General features: G+C 35.5%; 1 protein-coding gene across 12 annotated transcripts in view; it reads right to left on the reverse strand.

The window, feature by feature from the left end:
• The window catches only part of DMD (dystrophin), a 1,160,159-nt gene that overhangs the window by 274,932 nt on the left and 869,939 nt on the right, over positions 1-15,288 (reverse strand). For all 12 annotated transcript variants that reach the window (XM_055801176.1, XM_055801179.1, XM_055801178.1 and 9 more), the window contains one exon: positions 433-644. In XM_055801176.1, coding sequence (XP_055657151.1) covers positions 433-644 — 212 coding nt within the window. The remainder of the gene's footprint in view (positions 1-432; positions 645-15,288) is intronic.

The raw sequence follows: 15,288 nt of genomic DNA on the forward strand, positions 1-15,288 counted from the left end.
TATAGTTTGGTTTTGTTGGGGGTTTTTTTTTGGTTTGTTTTTTTTTTTTCCTTAAGTAGTTCCAGACAAGCTATACAGCTTCATTATCAGTGCAGACAGACATATCAATACCACATAATTTCCCAGGCTGCAGTACCAGTGCAGCTGAGGCTGTTGTACAGAAAAGATGAAAAATACTTGCGCTGAAAAGGTAGGTATCCTTCCTGCCAGATCAGCCAGCTATTTGTTATGACTGATAAATTAAGACCAAATTCATTCAAGAATTATGTGACACACATTTTAGACTTTGTAAATTAATTTCTTTCTAATTTTTTTTGTGGGAAATAAGGGACAAAGAGGTTGTTCTCAGTGTTGGCTGTCCAATAGTTAGAGGACACTTTCTTTAACAATCTAATTAACTCAGGCAGAAATAGTTTAATTCTCAGTAGTGACCTTTAGCTCAGTGTTCTGCTTTTTCAGAGCTTCCACAGTGTAGGAAATTTCTTTCCACGACTCAAGCTTAGCTTTTGCTTTTTCAAGAACCTGCTCAGCTTCTTGTTTAGCTTCTAGCCACTGTGTTGAATCCTTTAGCATGTCATGAAGCTGCTGTCTCCGGCTTTGGAGGTGTCCATGCACTTCATCCCACTGGCTCTGTATCTTTTCAACTGGTGAAACACAAAGGAAAAACAAAAGCTGAGTCACTTAAAAGGTTTTTCTTTCTTTCTTTTTAAGGGATTTAAAAAATATTATTTAAATGTTTCTAGAACTGACTATCTTGGAGAGCTGTTGTACTTTTAAGCTGCAATTAAACTAAGTTTAGTTTAACAAAGAAGAACAGATAAACTGTTCTGGTCACACAGTATGACATTATGGTACACAGCATGTGCTTCGATGCATATGCAGCCAGAAATGCCAGGTTCATGCCACAAAAAGCATTATGAAACAGGATCACATATAAGAAAAAGCATCAGCAATAGTCTGTCTTTCTTACCAAACCACCACAAGGTTTAATATTTTCTGAAGAACAAGTTCTCTAGGGAATTCAGTAGTACTAGTTAAAGATTTATTGGAAGATATAATTAATGGCTATACTTGCTTATTTTATTAAGGCAAACGTTAGCAGACTGCAAAGGCTAAAAATCTTTCTTATATGTTCATGTTAATTTTAAAATAATTATTAGATTTATCCACTATTTGAAAGAAATGTGATTTGTGGGAACTTAATAATCACTAAAATCACTGATAATAAGGGTTGGCTAGCATCCAGTATCAGACTCATCCATAGTAGCATAAAAACATCAGGACACCTAGTCATCGAAGCCATTGCAGTTTGACAAAAAATACCTCAAAAACAAACCAAAAAAACCCAAAACTCCACAAACAATAAGATCTGTATACTGCATGAATAAATCATTTTTTTTTTTTAAATTCCCTGAGGTTAGTCAGCACAAACTACATTCTCAATATCTTCTTGGAGACTACCTCACAACACTGAAAATTCACAGGCTTTCTAGTGAGAGGAACAGAGATTCCTGGAGTACTCAGAAATCAACTGAGATTATCATCCAGCTGTAGTTCCAACGCTGCATCCCTCACTGCAGGGTTGATTCCAGAATGGTGCAGGCTAAAGACTAAAGGGATGAGAAATGCTTCAGCAGGGAAAGGAGACTTCTACCTATCAGTGCTTTTCCTTCTTCCAGACTTTCTACGAACTCTGCTGAGGTTTAGCTGAAGAGAAGAAAACCTTTCAGCAACCCCTGCTTAAGCCTAGGAAGAAAAACTGTAAGCGCACATAGCAGCATGTTTAAGTCAAAGGAAATGCAAAAGGAACTGAAGAAACAGAACTGGAAAACAGAAAGCACAATCAAAGCGAAGCAATGATAGCCTAAGGCCCTAATACTTAAATTTAATCTGAAGCAACTCTAACCCCTCATTTTAGAAAGCTGTATACTAAGGTCACAAAAGAACAGCTCATTTTTGTGCCCTAGCTGGATGAGGGTTTCTGATGTAAGCTTTGGGATATACTGGAAAAAGCAAAGAGACTATGGCCTACTGGAAGGGTGAAAACCAGAAGTGTTCCTGAATGGCTCCAGTAAAATCTTTGTGCTATGGCTACAACATGTGGCTCCAGGCTTGTGCTGGAGGTCTGAAGGACAAAGACTGCCCAAACATTTTCCACAGTGTTGCTGGCATATGGGCAATGCCATAATGCCACCTATTTCTTGCAAATAACTACTGTAGCTCCTTCCCCCTTAGTCTCAGAGACATTCAGTGTGTTACTTTGTGATTCCTGGCAACCTGGAGATTTTGGTACATAGCTGATAAAAGTATAGTAGCTTGTTTATGTCAGCTGCCCATGAAAAAAAAAAAAATCCATCTATTTTTGTTTTATTGTACATTTATTTGTTTGTTGGTATGGTTTGGGGCTTTTTTTGGGGGGAAGGGGGGGCAGGGATTAAGAAATGAATGAAAACACTGTTGTAGAACTGTTTCAAAAGAAAACTGAGTCTACAACACTATTAATTCTTCATATTAGCTGCTTTTAACAATAAATGTTGATATTTCTTATCAACAAAAGTAAAAATATTTATAGATGGATCTGTTCCATAATGTCTCAAGAGGTTTGTATCTAACTAAGACATATTAGCAGTCTTTCTCTAGGGGTTGTGGTTTTATCGGCAAGACTGAGTTTTTCATCACATACCACAGTCCTGAGATTCTATGATGACCAATTCTGCCACCCAAGAGGGGAATGGGGCTGCACAATGAAGGCTGTATTCGGGACACCTCAGGAGACCATTTACACAACTGACTATGAATACACAAGCTCCAAATCTATGAAACACATTTCCTCATGAAGATGCTTGGGTTATCTCCCTCAAAAAAAGGAAAAGCAAAGCTTCTGACATGGACACTTGAAAAATAATACGCATAACAGTTTTGCTTTATTACAGATTGGAATTGAAGGGTTCAGGAAGTTACTAGGTAATCTAAACAAAGAAAAGAAATTAAAAAAAAAGTTTTCTAGAACCAGTGAGTGATAAATCCTACCTAACAAAACACCTCAGTTGGAGATAAACACACCATGACATTTACATAATTAATTAATAGCCTTTCTGAGCTAGAATATACCAAACAAAGCAGTACTATAAAAGACAAAATATGTAGAGAAATTTGTTAGAAACCTTTATAATTATGACAACATTATTTATTTTAAGGTAACATAAAAACCTCTTTGTTACTCTAAGTTTACATCTTCTGAATGATGCTCCCATTTGAAGGCAGACTATTGACTGGTTTTTGAACAACAAAAAAACCCTAAGCCTCTAAAGCTTAAAATATGAGAATTCACTTTCAAAATGTACTGAAAACCACAGTGTAAATCCGTGTTCCTGTGGGTCCTCTTTAGTGGGATGTTTCCCACAAAAGGAAAGGTGAATACCACTTACAGATTTACACCAAACAAAAAATTTCAGAAAATCCAGTTTGAGTGTATAACTGTGTTGGAACGGATTCCAGCAACCTGTGAATTCCTCATCTGCAGCTAATGAGTTACTGACTACAAATGAAAAGGGTTAGAGAACGGCTATTAAATAATGTTGTTGGACAGTAGAAGATAATTTTTAAAGTATTCTGAACATCACAGGGGTTTTGTGCAAGGCACTGGAACATACAAAAGGCTTTCTTTGACTCGGTACTAACAGAAATAGGTTTATGAAAATATGTAAGAGTGTTTTATAAAATAGCAATGAAGAATCTTAGTACAAAGTTCTTTTAGACTAACATTCTGCCTATAGCCTTGAAAGGGTTATTTCTGCTGTCAGGACTTTACAAAATCCTTAAGGTTACAAGGAACAGATGGGATTTAGCATAGAGAAAATTAATTTCTTCCAAAGTCTAATCACCCTTGCCTGGAAACAGGAACACAACCCTAGAAATAAGAAATAGAGTTCCAAAACCAGAAAAATAAAAGAATCGATGCCATATGAAGCAATTGTTCCAGAAAAGGATTTGCCTGGGTTTTGGAGAACTAAGGTAAAAATTTGATCAGCATTTCCTACGCTGAATTTAAGGCATTCAATAAGCAATATTCAATAATTTTTTTTAAAAAAATACATAAAGTAAAACCAGACAAAAGGCTATCACAAATATTATAAAATATCCTGAAATCTAAGAACATGTAATGTGGCTAAAAAGTAAGCTTTGCCAGGAAAAAGTAATGTCATTGTCCTTACTGCACTCGGGACTATAATAGCATATTACTGAGATCAGACTCTGATCTGTATCTTTTATATACCATTGCACCTGCATACTGTGATGATTATGCATTGAAAAAAACTAGATACACAGAACAAACAGGGCTCCATGTGCACTACTAATATCACTGAAGCAGAGGAATTTAAAATAATTAGTAACAATGACAGAAGCCTTTTTTTCCCCATCGTTCAGTATTTTCTGAAGCACCTCATTTTACATTGTTCATTACAGCCAAGTCCTGTTGCTTCTCCATTTTGAAGTCTAATCTCTTTTTTAATGCGGCACTCCCTCTTTGCATACAATTTTCTTCCTTCCCCCCAGATTTTTCAACAGCACAGTATCTTTATTGTAAGAATCAGTATTTAAAATCTTCTCAAGAGAATTCTTAATTATTCAGTACAGAATTTATTTACTAACGAATCTGCAAAGGGGCAATCTGGAAAAGAAGGACAACATTTTCTATTTAGACGTGAGGCAAAGAAATAATTTAAAATAATTTTATCAATACACATGGCTATTAACTAGTTTTATTTGAATGCAAAATCCCCCAAATGTTTGACAATTAACAAATCTAAACAGAGTATCAGAAAAACAAAATACAAGTTATTTCCTGAAGCAAAACCCAAATCTCATCCATTTCCTAATCACAGTGCTCCAGGCAGAAGTCCTCATTGTACAGAATTTACACAAGTTTTGTGCTTGCTTACTGGAAAGTGCCCCAGCATGGCTCCAACCACTCCCAGTTCAACACTGAACTCTCAAATAAATAAATTAGGGCATGTGAGATTCTACCAGTATGTAATTTCAAGGTTTCTATTCAATATCTTTTTTTCATCACTACTACTCACTAGCTGTTCAATAGTGATTATACCACTAAGATGGAGAAAAGAAATTCTGTTGAACTGACTGCAGATTTTGTAAGTTATTAGAAGCAATAACAAAGCTGAAAACCTCATTTAAAGCATTCAAATACCTGGTAACTGTTGTTCAGTCTGGTTATCATTGATTTAGTGCATTGAGGAAAGAACAACCTCAGTGAAGGAGACTGCTGGCTTAAGATTTGTTTATTGAAAAAAAATTTCTTACTTTTTTTTGTACATTAACAAACCTCTTTGTTGAGAGTTCATATCATTGATAAGATAAATTTAACTGTCTTCACAGACAGAGTTTACTCTCTGCTGTTTATAATACAACAGCAGTGGAAACATCAGAAAAGGAGTCTGAGAAGAAGCTGTCAGTAACAGGAGAAATAATGTTCATGTTACTATAAGTTATATTTAGCCTATAGCCTATGCAAAGGTGAAAAAAGCAATCATTCCATGCCACTTTGATAAGTACATCAAATCCAGTACACACTCCGAAAAAAGTGAACAATTAAATGGTTAGCAACAAAATTTACAATGTAGAAAACCTCCCCTGTCCTCATCCAACAAAGTATCTAAACTGCCCTTATTTTGCTCTGTAGGAAAAGTGTTTTTCAAAAACATTACTGTCAATATATTGACATTTTCCTACAAAATGATTCCTTCACTGTTGGTTCATAACATGAAGACTAGAGGGACTAATGCAATCTGACCTGCTGCAGAGTAGCACTGGAGAACAGCAGAATTACGGACAGTTATAATTCATATTACCAAAAGAAGCTGCTGATGCACTGATATTCCTTAGCTGAAAAATGAAAATCATTTTATATGCATTTTTGAGTGTTTCAATTTACTTATGCCTTGCAACAATGATCATGATGAAAAGACACATTGAGCCTGAAATCTAGCCAATACTGAAAAATGACTTATGAATACTTTCATATTTTTGAAAAAAATTCACAAATCTTAAGGATTTTTCCCCACTCTCCTTTGTAGCAATATGAAACACCCAATGCCTTGGGGGTTAAAAAAAAAAAGAAGAGTAACCAAGATCTTAATTCTTACAGTAGGTACTGAGTAGCCTTTAAACATTATGGATGTACAGAATGGTAAATGGTATGAAAGCATAAAGAAAAAAATTTACATCCTTTGCCAATTGTAACGCCTTCAATTGTGAATGGTAGGTATACCAGGTTAACAAATTGGTGGGTGAGGTCGTTGTACTGCATTCACAAAGTCTTGCTACAGAGCTGGAGGCAGCCCTCTGAACGTGGTTTGCACAGTCACAGGACAGCCAGCACATTGCTTGATATGACAGTGCATGTTCCAGCCAGCACCACAGGTAGAAGACGGGAAGACACAGCAGTAGGCAGAGCTACACCGAGTACCTAGAGACTGTAATATTAGGAAATACTGAAAACATAAAAGTTGTAGATTTTTGGGAGGCACACGTTAAAAAAAGCCCAAGTCCAACATTGCCATTGGTTGCTCTGGAAGCATACTACCTCAGCTTCAAAGTTGTTAATACAGGATTTTTTCCAGCCATATGCTATCCTGAAATTTACTCCTACATATCCCTAGAGATTACTCCTACATCTCTGCAGAGTTTAAGTCCTTTACAAAGTTGTTTTTGAAGATAAGCGCACATTTTAACCTTCATCTCTGAATAGTTCATCAGGTTGGATTAATTTCTGTTGGAGTTACAGCCCCATAATTCTTTGAATATTCTGGATAGCTAGTTGTTATGTATTTCATCTTACTTGTTATGCTTCTAACTAACCTACACATTTATCCATATAAAATTTAGTTTAACTAAACTTTTGTGACTGTATATAACACTAGTTTTTCCAATCCTAAAATTTGTAAGTGTGTCTTACTGAACAGTGAGCGGGCTTTCTGAGAAGCATGGTGGAGAAACTAGAAGATAAGGATTTAAACAGAAACATACTGGATTAGCACACCTTTTTTACACTTTTCCCTTTCTTCCACTAAATAATATGATTTTCCATGATAGGGATAAACAAATTATGAAGAAGAAGAGATGTTTTTCATAGGGCTACAAGACCATTCTGAAGGTACAACAACCGTGCACCACAGACAAGGCTTTCTGATGCATTCCAATTTTGGTTCAGTTTTCTGTAAACCATGAGTGGAATCAGTTAAAACGTCGCAACATCACTTAAGCTTTGTCTTATCTTGTGGTTACCTTGCTTTTCATTATTGTATTGTTCTAAGTAAATAAACCTAAAGAAACTTCTTTTTTTCCCCCTAAGAAAAGGATTTAGTTAATTTGTCAATTATTTCTTGCCAAAAGTGCTCTACCTTCTCTTCTGCTGCCTTCCAGAACATGATGTGTCTGACTGAAGCCTTAGTCTTCAAGATGGATCACTTTAATAAAGTCTGTCATACAACATCCCTTGACAAAAGAGTGCCGGCTCTGTTCTTGTGGACAATTGTGAATCTGTGAGAGACCAGTCTAGGGAGAAAATTTGGATAGTAGATGCAGAGTCAAATGACAATAAGTTTCAAACTTTTCTTTTTTAAATGCCTGAACTACTTAGGGAGTTACAGGAACGTTACAACATCTACTAAGTTTCTGCCTGTAGGCCATCCTTACAGAGTGCAGCTGGATAAAACAGAGAGCATGACAGGGAACAGTTGGAGCCAGCCTACCCAGATAGTAATTTATGTTTCATCTGTCCTTCTTTATCTCTTCTTGTAAATCAGTATTTCTCTTAACCTTTTTCAGAGGCTTATAAAAGTCATACTTCTTAAAAAATTACCTTAGAAAGTTATGGCAACACTTTAACTAAATATGGAAAAACACTAATAGCATGTCATCTAAGACATTTTATGTATCCCTTAGATAGGCAGTAATGTGATGAGAGGATTTAGCCAATAAACCCAAAATTAATGGTGGGGTGGCAACTTAGAATACCTAGCTTAATGTGAGTTCTGTCATCTATGCCAGTAAAATGTCAGATTTAGCTTTTATGCATCATTAATCAATTAAGGTTTTTATAGAAAGATTATTCCTTATCATGTATGTATCATAATATATATGAACAGATTTTTTTTTAAAAAAAACCTATGGCTTACAAAAAAAATTAGGCAAAACAGAAAGTATGTACACAAATGAAGCTGCATATAAACAAGTGAATGAATAATACCTGGGAAGAAGGAAAGAACTGTTTTGCAATATCCTAATTTCTAGAATCAGATAAGAGGTGTTACAAGGGAAACCAGGAAGAAGAAGCATTCACAGCCTTCAATTGTCTTTCTGGGGTGATGGAGAGCAATGAAAAAGTACTCAAAAGACCTTTCAAGGCATGAAAGCCCTGGGAAAAAGAATGTTACCTTCCTTGGCTTCTCAGACAATGGCAAAGATTTCAACAGATGTAAAATGTTTTTAAAAAACACACACATTTATAATCTCATTTTGTAGTTTGATATTTTTGTGGGGTAATTATATCCAACTATTGCAACTCTATGTTTTAATTTACTTTTTTTTTTTTTTTTCACTAGGGTAAGCCTATTTTTCTTTTATCTAAAAAACACTTCCATATGATCAAACTAATGAAGGTCATTCTGTCCCTTTGGAAGTGTCAGATCAAACGAAATGAACTGAAAACTGTCAAGTGGTTTCTGCTAAGCACCAAGTGAATAATTCTTCAACACTGTTAAGTATGCTTTATACCTTGCTATATGGAGTGGGAGTTAGAGACCAGACTAGGATGATGATAGTACATCTAAAGAAATCTGTTTCTTATAACAAGGAAGAAGCAGATTGCATGACTGAGCACTGAGAAGGGCATGCAAGAGCTTATTTAGAAAACAGGTCCTTCAGAAAACACTCACTAGTTTGTGAATGTTTTATAAAAGTATTTATGTGTGTATCTTTTGTCATGTCTCAAATTAAGTTCCCATGATCATTTTTTCACAAAGTGAAAAAGGGAACAGATCATCATATGCAGGATGTGGAAGAACATTTACCTTGCATTTTAGTATGTTATACAATCTGTAAAATTTTTATGTGAGATAGGTAACAAATATAAGTGTAATTTCACTAGAAACCTGCAGAAACAAATAAACATATTTATATGCATATAAAAACAGGTGTTGACTAGGGAGATGGATAGACATATTAGGGAATGAACTTCTGATACCTCTCTATTGCCATCAGAGCCTTAAGAAGTGGAGCAGGACATTTCTGGAAAAATGGACCGCTGGTCCCACTGCTCAGGCAGGATGCAGAGTCAGCAGTGACCCTTCCATGACCCCAGGAGCAGGATGCATATGGACAAGCCACCAGAAGGTAATGGATTTTTTTTTCTTCTGCAGAGACTCCCATATATGGATGATACCAAAATACAACTTTGTAGTAACATTGTACTAACCGAAGAAACAGATGGTTCCCTTGCTGGAACAATTTAATAATCTTTCAAAATGTTTGTTTTATTCATTTTCCTTTGTTGTATGTAGAAAATAACTACTGCATTACTGAATTTAGCTACTTGCTTAAATATCCATCATATAATTACGAAGACTTACATTAGATTTAGAAATGATACTTAGATTGAAGGAAGGCACCGAAACATAAGCCACAGGATCAGGACTAACCTGAATAACTAGATGAGTGACTATGTAAGTAATTCAATTGTTTCAGTTTTAAATTTAGTAAAAAGTTTTCAAAGAACTTAATAGGAAAAAATCATTAATTTATGTCTTTTCTTAGGAATGTGAGGATTAATTAAAAGTGCCTAGGTATTTCGGTATTTCAGTATTTCAGTATCTTTGTTCAAATGGCATTAACATTTTTCCTAGGATATTGGTTATTTAAGGCATCAGAAGGAACATAATTTATAATTATGAATCTAATTTCTATTCATGGATTATAGCTTTTGTAATAATCTACCTACCTACAAAATACTTTAGATTTTTTTTTTTTTTCAGAAGGAATATGACTTGTCTGTGCTTGTATTTCAAAATGGGACATTAAATGAATTAGTGAAATGATTTTCTACTTTCTCTGAACATAAACAAGAACGTTATTAGCATTATTAAAGTACATCAGCTTTCATATACTAATGCTTTCATAGACTTCTGTACTTACTGATGCAAAAACATAACGGTAGGTCTGGCAGTTAAGTCCCAAAATGTGTGAAACTCATTACCTACCTAATGAAGTATATAGGCAATGAATTTCATAATTCTTATTACCACATAACTTTGTGTTTCCATCATACATTCATGCTTACACTGCATATTTTTAATGTCATCAGCCCACTAGCTCCTACTGAGTTTAGGCTGAGACTTGCTTTTCAAATGTATATGTATTTGTTAATCTGTTCATTGATCTCCTTTGGTTTTGATTGAATAGATCCAGCTCTAAATGTATAGGCAAGACTGTGGGAGATCGTAAGAGTACCAAAATATCTAGAAAATTAGAATGGACTTAGGAATTCTGCAAATGTGTCTATATCAGGCTCCAAGTTACTGAAGCAAAGTTTTGCATACTGTTTATGTTTCTATTTTCTTCTTCAAGAAGCAAAATAACTTCCTCAGGAGAACCTTCAAACCCCACAGAAGCCATAAATTCAAAATTCAAAGACTGCAACTGGCTGTGATTCATTTTACAATGGATAAACAGCAAATCTCTTCCTTCTGTTATTTGACATTAAATATTATATGAGCTGTCAAAATAACATCATCTAACGCCTAAGCTTTTGTTTTCTTTAACTCTCCAAGTCCAAATCCTTACCACTGTAGTACGTACTAATTAAGCTGCATCAGCAAGGGTAAACTGCCACACTTCGTAAAATGGTCAGTAAGCAACACAGCTGTTCCCATTTGTTGGTCTTAACTTTGAGACCAACTGCTGGGCTACAATTGCTCTCCATGGTATTCCATGACTCGGAATTATGAGCACAGGCTGTTGTGAATCTTTTGCTTTGCCTCTTTTGACAATGCCAAATTTGCACAGTGATTCAACTCCTGTGCCACTACAGCATGTGCCTCTCCCTGGAGCTCAGCTGGGAGGTGACTCTAGAGCTTCATTCACTCACCTACACAAACAGTCACAGAAAGCGGAGTGCTGGCAGCAATACTTAGGTTACCTCAATGGATAAACCATAAAAAAATCACACATGCAGCAGAAAAAAATACAGTAGGCCAAACCTGAACTTTGTAGCTTTGACTTTTATTTTTGCCTTTGAAAGCAAAGATAAATTCCAAATGAGTGAGAACTGATTTCAAAGCAAAGAATACAAAATTTGTTTCTTTTAAAAATATTTTTATGATCAACTTTAAGCATAAGTTTTGGGGATTTTATATCTGAACTGAATTAACTTAAATAATTTGTTTCTTTATAACAGAAATAGAAAACTGTATAAAGGTGTTTTATTTGCAGATTACCAATTTCATAATCACAGAATGCTTTGAGTTGGAAGAGACCTTAAAGATCACCCAGTCCAACCTCCCTGCCATGGGCAGGGAGATCCAATCTGATCTTGACACTTCCAATGATGGGGCATTCACAACCTCTCTTCCAATGATGGGGCATTCACAACCTCTCTGGGTGACCTGTTCCAGTCTCTCACCACCCTCATCATAAAGAATTTTTTCTTTCTATCTAATCAAAATCTACCCTACTGCAGTTTAAAATTATTGCCCCTTGTCCTGTCACTGTGGGCCCTGATAAAAAGACTCCACATCTCTTACAGTATGTTTTTATGGATTTTTTTTTCTTTTTTTTAATGAGCACTCTACTTATGTGGCCAAGTAGTATTGGGGCCTTGTTGATATAAAAAGCAAAGAAATAGTTAAATTTCACACTAAAAATGACCTTATACACTTCCAAGTAAATACCCAACAGAGTCAATTCAGGAAGTATCATGCATTGTAGAAAAAATGTTTCTTCTGAAATTTCCAAATCATTCGTTTTGACCATTCTCTGTGTAGCTATACTACTACAAATTTATTATTTTTAACTAAGCACTGATTAAAAAATGAAGGGCTTATCATAAAAATGCTGATACCTGAACTACTAAAGGAGTGTAGCTTTGCAAGTATAGGTGCATATAGGGAAAAAAATATTACTTTTTTTTTAAAAAAAAAATATAATTATATGTCTAGTTCTCAAAGTCACATGAAATGGGTCCCAAGCTATGGAGCCTGGCATTACATACATATATATCTGTTTCATAATAACTGGAGATACAGAAATTTTAAAAAGCTAAGAAACAAAAAACAGAACAAACCCAAAAAAACCCCAATGTATTTGTCACCTTAGTGCAATATTTTAGCTGACTACTAAAAGAAAAAAGATATATTACACCAATCTTGAAAAAAGGAAAAGACATGATAACTTGCCTTTTACTGTGGTTTTGGTTTAAGAAGGGGTTGGGTTTGTTTTGGGGTGGTTTGTTTTGTTTTAATCAGACATCTATGCTGCTTTGTCCATGTTCTCTTTGGTACTCAAACACAGATCATAACATTCATGAGACTCATGACGCACCAAATGGATTATACTTAATCAACTTTAGACAAACCAACACACTTCAAAAACACTATTCTGATATGGCTGAACTCCGCAAATTTTGACCTGCATAGGTTTAGACTTGACATCAGAAACACTCCTTTACCGAGAGGGTACACAAACACTGGAACAGGTTTTCTAGAGACATGGTTGATGCCTTATGCCTGTCAGTGTTTAAGAGGCTTTTGGACAATGCCCTTCACAACATGATTTAACTTGGTCAGTCATGAAGTGGCCAGACAGTTGTGACTAGATGGATCATTGTAGGTCCATTCCAGCTGAAAGAGCCTGTTCTATTCTATGCTATATTTTACTATAGAGCTCAACATTTTGATTGCAGGAAAATACATAAAATGGAGCAAAGAAAAAATATCCAATAAACAAATTAAACCAGTACTGTTGCCATCCTATAATGCTGCAGTGAAGAGAGCCATGTATCAAAAGTGCAAACATTCAGAAAGACTAATAATAATAGTGGAAATGTAAGTAATATTCTGCAAAAATATTATATCTCTTCATCTGAAATATTGCACTTATTTCTACACTTAAAAAGATAAAGAAGACATAAACACAGCCCAATACTTTTAGGCAAAACTTCCATGGCATAGGTGTATCTTCTACTGTACTCAGGTTCCCATCCAGTTAAAATATAATGAAATAAAAGCTTTTTTAAATATTCTGTTTCAGGTTCTAAGTTCTACCAAGCCCAGATGCCACCACTTTCTAATCATGTATAAGACTGTCCAACATCTATTCTCCTTTGCTGTTACTCAGCTAGGGGGTTCACTGATACGTCATTTTCTCACCTATCACATAATAGACCTGCTGCTAAAAAGATGAAATATGAGTATCCAATCTCCAGAACTTTTATGCTATTTCCCTTTCCCTCCCTTTTTGGCATGACAAAAGCTGACAAACATATGAGCATTGCTATCCACTAAACATAGACTGAAAAGCATCAGAGCCACCCTTTTCATATGCTTATTATCCTGAAAACAGTAATAAAATTAAATTATTTAAATTATCTATAGTGTTTCATGAGTCACTATAACGATGATTTGGTATATAACAAAATGAAACCACCAGCTTGTGCAACCACCCCCCAAAGTCTTAGGACCTCTCTCACACAGGTTAAGCCAGTATTTACTCAGCAAAGGACATCTGGGCTGTGCAAAACACTCCTTTTGTTACTGGTTTAGTCCCAATTCAAGCAAAACTAAACCCATGAGAAATTTATATTGAGGATTGCCAAAGTAAAATCCATAGGCCAAACGTACTGCAGCATGCTTAACTAGATTGTCTGAGAACTGCAGGTTCCAATATATGTTCTTTCTGTATTGCATTCATTTTTAGAAAAAGAGGTGGGACACAATGTAAACCAAAACATGCATTTGCCTGATATCAGTGCTTATGTGGCATCTAAATTTAGCTCGTAATCTCTGCAGAGAAGGACCTTTGTTTCCTGTTTGCTCTGTAATCACTACAGAAAATTATGGTATGGTATAGACAAATATATACTGTTCTGACACAGTTTTCAAAATAACTGTGGACATTAAATGTTGCCCATCAAACTCTGGATGAAATGTCAGTGGACAAGTAATTTGGTAACGTTCTGAAAACTATTTCTGAGCAATTTGTTTTTCGTTATTGCGATTTATTTTCATTTTGACTAATTTGTCTCAACACAGCTAGCATAGCTCTTCTGTTTGTATCATTACAGATAAAAATACATTTCTGCTTCTAGTCAAATTTCCAACGTTCTGTGCATTCTACTATTTCTAATACAGCACTGCCCTGAAACACTGTTGAGAACAGTGAAGACAGGTATGTCACATTGAAAGAAAACGGCAAAGAAACTAGTCTTCTGAACACATATGGCAGACAAAGGCTGGGGGATAAGATATATTATCCCACCTTATCTAGGTAAAGAATTAACCATATGAAATTGAAAGACTTTTCTGGAATTATGAAGTCTGTAGCAGATCAAGACATTAAATAGAGGTCATTCACACCTGTGATGATACAAGTTTGCTCTTACTGTATTTTCATTGATCCTGAAAGGCAAAAAAAACTTGACCATGGGCATAAGGAGTAACTTAGTGCTTATTTGTCATGGGATTTCCATTAGGAAGAAAAATGGAGAATGGCAGGTATTCTTCAGATGCAATCATATATTTGCAAAGAAGGAATAAAAAAAAAATCCTGCTTGCTTTGTTGTGGTAGACCACCTTACCAGTAGGCTGCCTCATTCTTTGCAAGCAGTCCCTCTCTACTTACCATCACACATATGAGGGTTTCTTTTGATATCCTGGCACTTTTTGTTACCCTTATATTGCCTTTTCTGTTGCCGATTAAAATTACAGATGCAACTAAATTTACCTCTACTTGAAGTGTTTATATTATCTTTTGGGTTCCAGGTCCTGTTCCAGCTTGTTCCCCAACTTTGTCTCCAAGGACAAAACATTTCCATCACATTCAAAGCAATCTGTGACTTCTCACTGACAAAAGTCACCCTGTGTGGGTAGTTACCAGAGCACAGCACCTTCAATGCTGACAGCAACATCCCTCTTGGTTCTCTCTGAGATGTTTCTGGTGTGCAGTGCTGGAAGAACAAGCAGTGTTTCCAAGCAGAAAGCAGATAGTGGGAAGCAC

This window comes from Falco peregrinus, chromosome 4, assembly GCF_023634155.1.
Source record: "Falco peregrinus isolate bFalPer1 chromosome 4, bFalPer1.pri, whole genome shotgun sequence".
Classification (NCBI taxonomy): domain Eukaryota; kingdom Metazoa; phylum Chordata; class Aves; order Falconiformes; family Falconidae; genus Falco; species Falco peregrinus.